Genomic DNA, 8,364 nt, shown 5'->3' on the forward strand with positions numbered 1-8,364 from the left:
TGTTAGAAACATACCAAGTGCATTGCATGTTATAACTATCATGGACGAGGGTATATAACCTAATTTTGCATGTTCTGACGATTCAATCACTGCCAAATCCCAAGCGGAGGTTAGGGCATCACACATAATGATGCTAAGCCACCACCGCCATGAGAACTGCCTCTCCCTTCATCACTTCTACATAGGCTGAATTTTCATACTTCGCGTTCAGCTTCCACAAACGAGTCGACTTCTAAAACAAGTTTGATAGAAACATGCGAATGAAACCATGGGCTACCAAAACCAGTGACTAAGGGCTAGTTTGGTTACACAAAACTAAATTATCTTATCACATTTCATATAATTATTATAACTTTTTAAAATTCTTACACAAAATATAATAAACAATTCAATTTTTTCAAATCCTAAAATAAAGATTATATTAAAAAATTATATTATAATAATATTTGATTTAATTTTAAATAAAATATTTCATCTCATCTACATTGCGTAATCGAGACCTAAAAGTAATACTAAAAGTAATATCTATCTCTAAAAAAATAGAAAGGAACAACTAGAAAGTAATACTAAAAGTGAGCCATTGATCCACCTGTAGCACAGGTTCTAGCCAAAGCAATGTCAGGAAGGCAGTGTACAAAAACCAAACATATTGTTCGGAGTTTTGCTATGTACAAGCAAATTTGAGTACTAATCTGCGTAATAATGTTGTTGCCTTCATATTCTAAATTCAAATTAGCACTGTTTTTAATAAAATCTACTTTCTTACCAATCATATTGAATGAATGCGCGTATTAGTGTGTAGAATCGCTTACAATTAGATTTTTCTTATTATTTGTAGATGAGATGGAGTTTGAGAGAGGCATACGTACGAGCCATCTGTCCGAAGTTGCTACGGATAAATCAGTTGGATTTTCCACAAAAGAGGTCGTCAGAGCTAGCCGGGAACACGATGTAGGAAGTTGGCAGGGTTAAAAGTTAAACGATACTAATCTTTTCGGGAAATTTTTTATTATTAAGAAAGTATTTTTTTATAATATTATATATATTTTTTATTTTTTAAAAATATTTAAAAGTGTTAAAAATATATATATAAAAAAGAGAAAAAAAAACACATAAAATATACTAATGGGAGTCCGTAAAGGTGACTCTAGTGTTACTCTTAAAATGTTCATTTAGAGAGTGAGATGAGATGGGAATTTTATAAATAATAATAAGATAGTTTTATAAATAATAATGAGATCATTTAAATTGAGTATTTTTTAAGTTTTGAGAAATGAAAGAAAAAAATTGAATAAAAAATATTATAAAATTAAAGTATTATTAGAATATAGTTTTATAATATAATTTTTATTTAATAATTTTAAAAAATTGATTTTTTATTTTATTTTATTTTTTGTTTGAAAATTTAGAAAAATTATAATAATTAATTTTAAAATATTTATATTTAAATTATATTTTAAAAAATAAAATAAGATAAAAATTTTAAAATAAAATCTATTTCCAAACAGCCTCATAATTTTTAAGATGAAAGTCGAGTACAGGTGTCCCGGTCTGTGTTTAACTACAATTTTTATTTTTCATTGTTTTCTTTAAACAGTTCAACATCACAGCCTCGTAATAGGGTATGCTGGTGTATTAAAATAGTGCACTACGTGTATAAATGCTGATCTTGTTATATATCGTTACTATTCAAAATAATGTACTGAACTTTCAAGGCGGCAGAAACCTCACATATGAACAAGGCGCTGTTTGGATTGAAAATTGATAACAACTTATTTTATTTTATCTCATTATTATAATTTTTTTAAATCTTCACACAAAATATAATAAATAATTTAATTTTTTTAAATCATAAATTAATAATAATATTAAAAAATAATATTTTAACAATATTTCATTCAACTCATATCATATCATATTATAATACTATATCTTGGTATAAGTCTGACACATTATTCTACATAAAAAAATATTGATATAACCATTTTACGCCCATAATGAGTCCCAACAATATATAGTATGGTACACAACAAGTAAGTGAAAGAAATAAAAAGAAAAAGAAAATAAAAGAACCTACTACACCCGTGTATCAAATTAAAATTCTAAAAAATATATAGCAATTACATTTCAAAGTCAATTAACAATAGCCCATCCTAACCTTATTCAGTTATTTGCATGAAAATCTCTGTATATGTTAGTGTGCATTAGTGCAATTCTGTTTATATACTCTTGACACTTGATCCTCCTGAAAATATCGGAGATTCTTTTTTTATCCAATCAACTGGAATGAATGATCAATTTCTTGGCGACCAAGCGAATGCCAGCATTTTGCAGATAATCATATGCATCCAAGGAAAAGAATGCATCCACAAAGGTCCCGGAAGTGAACATAGTATCAAGCTCTTCCGCATCAAATTTACTGAACACAAGCCTTTGAACCGCACCGGATGATTCTTTTTGAAACATCTCAGTCCCATAAACGGCAGTATCCCCACATTCAGCAGTTGGTATGCTATTGTTACAAAGGAAATACACACCAATTAAGATGACTCTTCAATTAAAAACTTGACAACACTCTTTTTTTTGGTCAAAAGTAAGAAAATTTTTAAAAAATGCAGAGAATGCACAAACCAAGTACACAAGGTCATAGAAGAGACAAGGAAGTAAAGGGAAGAACTTGACAACACTAAAGTTAATACTTTATGTGCTAGCAAGTTATAAGACAAACACAAGAAAGAGAAATCTGAAAGACAATGACTGCAATTATATAACTCATATGGTTGCAACTGCTAAATTCATTCTTGCCTTCTTGTCTTGAATCATATCTATAAAAATCACTATACTTTGATATATGATTTAGTTTCCTTTTCATCCCCTTAGAGAAACTAAGACAAACTTAACTATAAGCTGACATGTTAAAAATCATGTATGAAAGAGCATGCAGATTTCTTTGGGTAAGTGTTAAATTAACATATGTTGTGTCTTTTACTGTGTGCTTTTTACATGCTAAATAGATATTCACAAGTAAAACGAAATCTAATCTTGATGATACTGATTAATAAGGTTCCTTTGTTTTACCTTCTAAGAGAGAAGAGAGAGAGAGAGAGAGAGGAGTACTTACTGCAATCTCACTGTAGGGTGGTTAACGAAGCCATTTTTCCTGTTCACGACTGGCTTCCATTCAGAGCTGCTACCAGAATCCAAGGAGAGCTTCTGTGCTATTGCATCACATGCATCAAGAACCTTACATAAACTTTGTGATGCATTAACCACAAAGTTCAAACGCGGTCGGCCAGCATGATCAACAAACTTCGTACTTAAACCAAACCGCACTTTCAACCGAGTACAACAAAGTTGCAAAATGGCACCTTCGTGCAGCAATTGTATCTTTTGACTCCCACGATGAAATGGAACAAAACATGCGCCTATAGCAGAAATAGAAACTTCATCAGGCTCTAAAAAGCCCCCTGAGTTGCAGCAAACATTGGAGATGGGAGCTGTGGAAGTAATCTCAGAAGACTCCAGCATTTCTTCCATGGTGGTGTTGGTTTGAAGGGATTCAGATTCAGTCCTTAGCAGGCCCATGTCAAAAGGATCTTGTCGAGACGTATTCGAGATGCTGTCAGTCATAGGTGATAATATCGGACGAGTTTCCACCTTTTGTTGATTTGTTCGAGACAGCATCAGATCATTTTTTAACGTGGAACTTGATGAGGGCATATTCTTGCATAGGCTCACGGCATCTGGAGATGAATTTGCATTTCTGTGACTTCTTGCAGTAGCATTTGGAGAAACCCAACTGTTTGCCGTGAATGTATCTGGCAGGCTTGACTCCTGCATTTTTACAGATTTTTGTCAATTATACCATAAACAACCTTCTAAAACATGCAATGCGACCAGCAACTCTACTTAGTCTCATTCAATGTCACCAGGATGGACATAACGATTGTCCTGCCAAGTAATCACAGATGTGTCATCTGAGCTCACAACATACAGTAAGGAAAACTGGTAAAACTTTGAAAGACAGTCAGACCCATATTAAAGGATAAAAGAATGATTACGTCAAAAGATTGCATTGAAATACAAAATAATAAAAGAAAAATTATTACATTAGACTCCATTGATTCTTCCCAGTGGTGCCTCTGTATTTCAGGTTTTAGGCAATCTGAGTGCAATTTTGAGAAAGAAGATGGATGCCAAAGTAAGCCCATTATATATATATATATATATATATGAGAGATGATATTTGGTAGCGATTAAATGAGAACCAAATCAACCCATGGAACAAATATGTCAGGAGAATAAGCACAAGCAAAGTGGAATCGATTAATTATCTGCTTCTACTGAGCTTTATACAGGATTTTTGCCTACCACCCAATTTTATGGCATGATGTATGATAGCATTGCCAAAAAGTTTTGAGTAATATTGTCAAATTCATGGTGGGCAAACAGAACTGGTGCTATATTTATTTAATTTACAAAATAATCTGTTATGATATCAAGAGTAGTGGCGTGCACTCAAGAATAGGTTCTATAACTTTCAAATTTATAGAATTACCAAGAATAAAACTGTCGCACAATACTTGAGAACTTCAAGATTCATCCGAACGTCATCCAAGCTCCTGAAGAACCATAAATAGTTTTGAGGAAACACAAATTTGGGCAAGTCTAGAAGCATAGTGTGAGTAAAATAGTTCCTTGCAGGTTTGTAGAACACCTGTGTGTTTGCCGTCCAAGCCCAAAATAACTGGCAAGAGTGGCCATCTGAAACAAAAAATACAGTATATCAATACTTCGAAGTTTTACGTCAATTGCACTCAAAATACAACTAGCCTCAAACTTCAACATGACTCGATTTCTCTGACCATGTATAGACAGATATAATAAATATGTTAAGGAAACCATTAATAAATTGATAAAGTTAAGAAAATTCACAGGATTGCTAATACACATGACCGGGTGCAGAGACTCCAAAGATATGAAAAATCTTTTATACAATTTGCTAACTGCAGTCATGTCTAACTAAGTTTTCGTCAATAACCTAACACAGATAGCACAAATCGTATGCTGATGCAGAGATTAAGCAACATAGAATTATGATAATAATATAATACCCAGTATCTAAAAACATAAATAAACAGGTGTAGAGAAGGCTATAGCCTTGTATGCCTCGTACATATAATTGACTTCTGCCACTTTAAAGTGAATAAAATTAGATGACAGAAGATATGAGAATCTTTTCTTTTAAATAATAAATATTCAACTCACAAGGTGATCTCCAAATTGGAAATTTAAACATAATTCTTAGCAGCATAAAAAATAATGTAAGAACCAAGGATGGCCAAGGTACATATGGATTTATATCCCAAAAGGACTAATCATTTTGGAGAATAAGCCCAGATGTGGCTTGAATTTTGCTTGGGTCATTACAGATGGTATCAAAGTCAATCTCAGCCATAAGTATGGGATTTACCCCATACAAATTTAAAATGGGAGAGATTGTGATGCCCAAGATTGTGCTAGGAGGCTAGTAAACGAGATTCCACATTTGCCTGGTAGGGCATCGTTCTTACATCATATAGCTCAAGCCTCGCAAATATATGCATACAGTTCATATAGCTGAAAAGTGCACATCCAAACTGCTTTTAAGCTTGCAATTGAACTTCTTTTGTCATGAATCCAAACTCATCCCAATTGCTCAACTTATCCACAGTTTTTTAATCCTTTTTATGGTAATGGACGTGGCTTCTAGCTCATAAACGACTCCAAGCTTATTTTTAAATCCAAATAAGTAAAAATATTTTCATTTCTTGGGCATAGAATTTTTATTTTACTTTTGTATTGATCTATTCAAAAACTATCTTCTGGGAGTCTGTAACAATTATCATTCAATAAGGTGCTCTGAGTTTCATCAAGAACATAAAGTTTTATACCTTCATGTCACCAGCTCTCCTTCCAAACTTCTGAGTCAACAAAGGCAATGAATCAATTGTGCCCTTTGGCTCTGGTGCTGGCCTACCAATCTCTGCAAATGCCTCCTGTATTCGTCTACAATCAAACTTCAGTATATTGTGACCTGCCCAAATCCGTCCTATACACAAAATAAAAACAAGATTTTCATTTATAAAAAAATATAAGATGTAACCAAAAATAAGACCTAAAACCATAATGTTAATCTGTCTTTCTTATGTGGCAACTTCAAAAATGGGCAAGTCAGAAGAGGAAGATGATAAATGTGATTATGAAAATGTTAACCATTGTCTTTATTTTTCCACTTTTAAAATGTGATAGAATGACAATTAGGATAATAGAAATTTTATATCCATAGAGTTCTCCTCCAACTGGATAAGAGGAAATTCTTCCAGCAAATTTTATTGAACTGTCGTCTTAAAAAGATTAATTGTTAATCCCTGTGTCCCTGCGTCCCTGAGCATGATCGCATAAAATTTAATACAGTGAGTGAGAAGAATTCCTAGTTTGGAGGACCTCTGTCAGTTTTAATTAGTCATAAGCGATAAATGATAGGCATACCAACCACTGAATTTGGAAATAACATGTAGTATTCAAAGAAATGAACTAGACTCAGAATTTAACATCTTAATCCTGGCTGACAGTCCAGGATCACATAGTAAAAGAGAAGACATGCCTCCAACAAGCAAGCGTAATAATAATCGTTGGCCATAACGGAGCTGAGAAAATGCAGAGGGTAAAAACGTTTGCAAGAATAATTTTTTTATTCTTTTTAATTATTTGGTCTGTGGCCGAGAAGAGGTGATTCTCACTTTAACAGACCCTAATTCAAGTGCTTAGCATGGTTAGTGTCTTTCATTTTTCCTAAGATTCGTAGTAACCAAATAGACGGTAAGCTCTAACTTAGTCTAGGAATTTTTTTTTTTTTTGATAAGTAAAGATTAAGGTCTTAATCTAGCAATTGACATAACCGTAGCCTTAAAAGCAAAGTTATTGTTCATTCAACCAGTTTCTCAGCAGCCAAAACGGAGAGTGTGAGTGACTGACCGTGGAGAATGTCGTAGACCCGATCGGCGACCTCTCGGAAGGTCGGGCAGGAAACAACGGCCTCCCGGGTGATGCCGTTGCAGCGTATGGAAAAGGAGGAGATGAGAGAGAGGTCGGAGGGTCGGAGCAAGGTGGAGTAGCTGTGCAGCTCCTCCAGTTTCCTGGGGCATACAAGGATGGCTCCGAACTCCAGGATGGCAAATCCCTGTCCTGGTCGGGTCGGCACAGTCGTCTCCACATCGAAGAAGGCTATTTCGGATCTTTCTTCACTTCTCCGCGTACCCATTTCCATTTTGGCCTAAAGATCGGTCGTCCAACTGCAATTGAAACAATGAAAGATAAAACAGTAAACTCATCTGTACTTAAACGTGTGTGTATATATATATATATATCGAAAATATATATAGAAGCACAGCTGCTTAAGGAGGCAGCAAAGTTAGTTGGGTTTCTTCTCCTGTGGGGGCTTTGAGATCGAACTCCACGTAACGAATATTCTTCTACTGTTGTTCGTGCTAAGCATCCCTTCAAAATCTTTTAATAAAAAAAAATCTTATTTGAAGTTCGGTTTGTAAAGTACATTTTATTTTTATTGATATAATAATAAATACTTGATTTATTAAAAAAATTAAAATTAAAAATAAAATTTTATATAAATTAAATTTTGTCATACCAATAAAATAGGAAAAATGTTACTTACTGTTCATTTCTACCGCTTTTTTCTACTGCTATGATTTTTTATTTTTTATTTTTTTACTTAATGATTAAGAAAATATTTTTTAATAATATTATAATTTTTTTATTTTTTTTAAAATATTTAAAAATGTTAAAAAATACATATAAAAAAAGTAGAAAAAAAAAAAAAAATTTTGTCTAACGTTAATTCCAAGCGGGAGCTGGGAGTGGTGGACGTAGCACGACTCATAAAATAGAGAGTATATTTTGTACGCCACTTTCCAAATAGTAAAACTTAATAAATATGCAAAAAAAAAAAAATATTTTAACAAATAAATATATAAAACATTTATCGAACCGTCTTCTTTCTCATAAGCTCCTACAATAAGGAGATATTATTTCTCCAAAAGAGAGAAATTACACAACTCTAACTGAATATAAAAATTTTATATGTAGTCACTTTTGAATAATTTTTATGTATTTTATTGATGTGATTGGATACGTCACTTTTTTTAATATCAAATAAATATTGAGTTATGCCACATTAATGAAGTGCATAAAAAATATATAAAAATGATTATATATAACAGAATTCAATTTAATAACTTTGACTGAAATTATTAAAAAAAAAAAAAAAAACAGCCAAGAGTGGCTAAGAACTTAAATATTGGTAAA

General features: G+C 32.6%; 1 protein-coding gene across 1 annotated transcript; it reads right to left on the reverse strand.

The window, feature by feature from the left end:
• Nucleotides 1-1,958: 1,958 nt before the first annotated feature.
• Nucleotides 1,959-7,491, reverse strand: LOC108997470 (protein NEN1-like). Its single transcript, XM_018973784.2, has 6 exons — nucleotides 7,018-7,491; nucleotides 5,934-6,091; nucleotides 4,718-4,764; nucleotides 4,559-4,622; nucleotides 3,122-3,834; nucleotides 1,959-2,512 (listed from the first exon to the last, which is right to left on the reverse strand). The coding sequence occupies exons 1-6, from the start codon at nucleotides 7,307-7,309 to the stop codon at nucleotides 2,278-2,280; spliced, it is 1,509 nt and encodes a 502-aa protein (XP_018829329.1). The 5' UTR covers nucleotides 7,310-7,491; the 3' UTR covers nucleotides 1,959-2,277.
• Between the last annotated feature and the right edge of the window lie 873 nt (nucleotides 7,492-8,364).

Source organism: Juglans regia, chromosome 9, assembly GCF_001411555.2.
Source record: "Juglans regia cultivar Chandler chromosome 9, Walnut 2.0, whole genome shotgun sequence".
Lineage (NCBI taxonomy): Eukaryota > Viridiplantae > Streptophyta > Magnoliopsida > Fagales > Juglandaceae > Juglans > Juglans regia.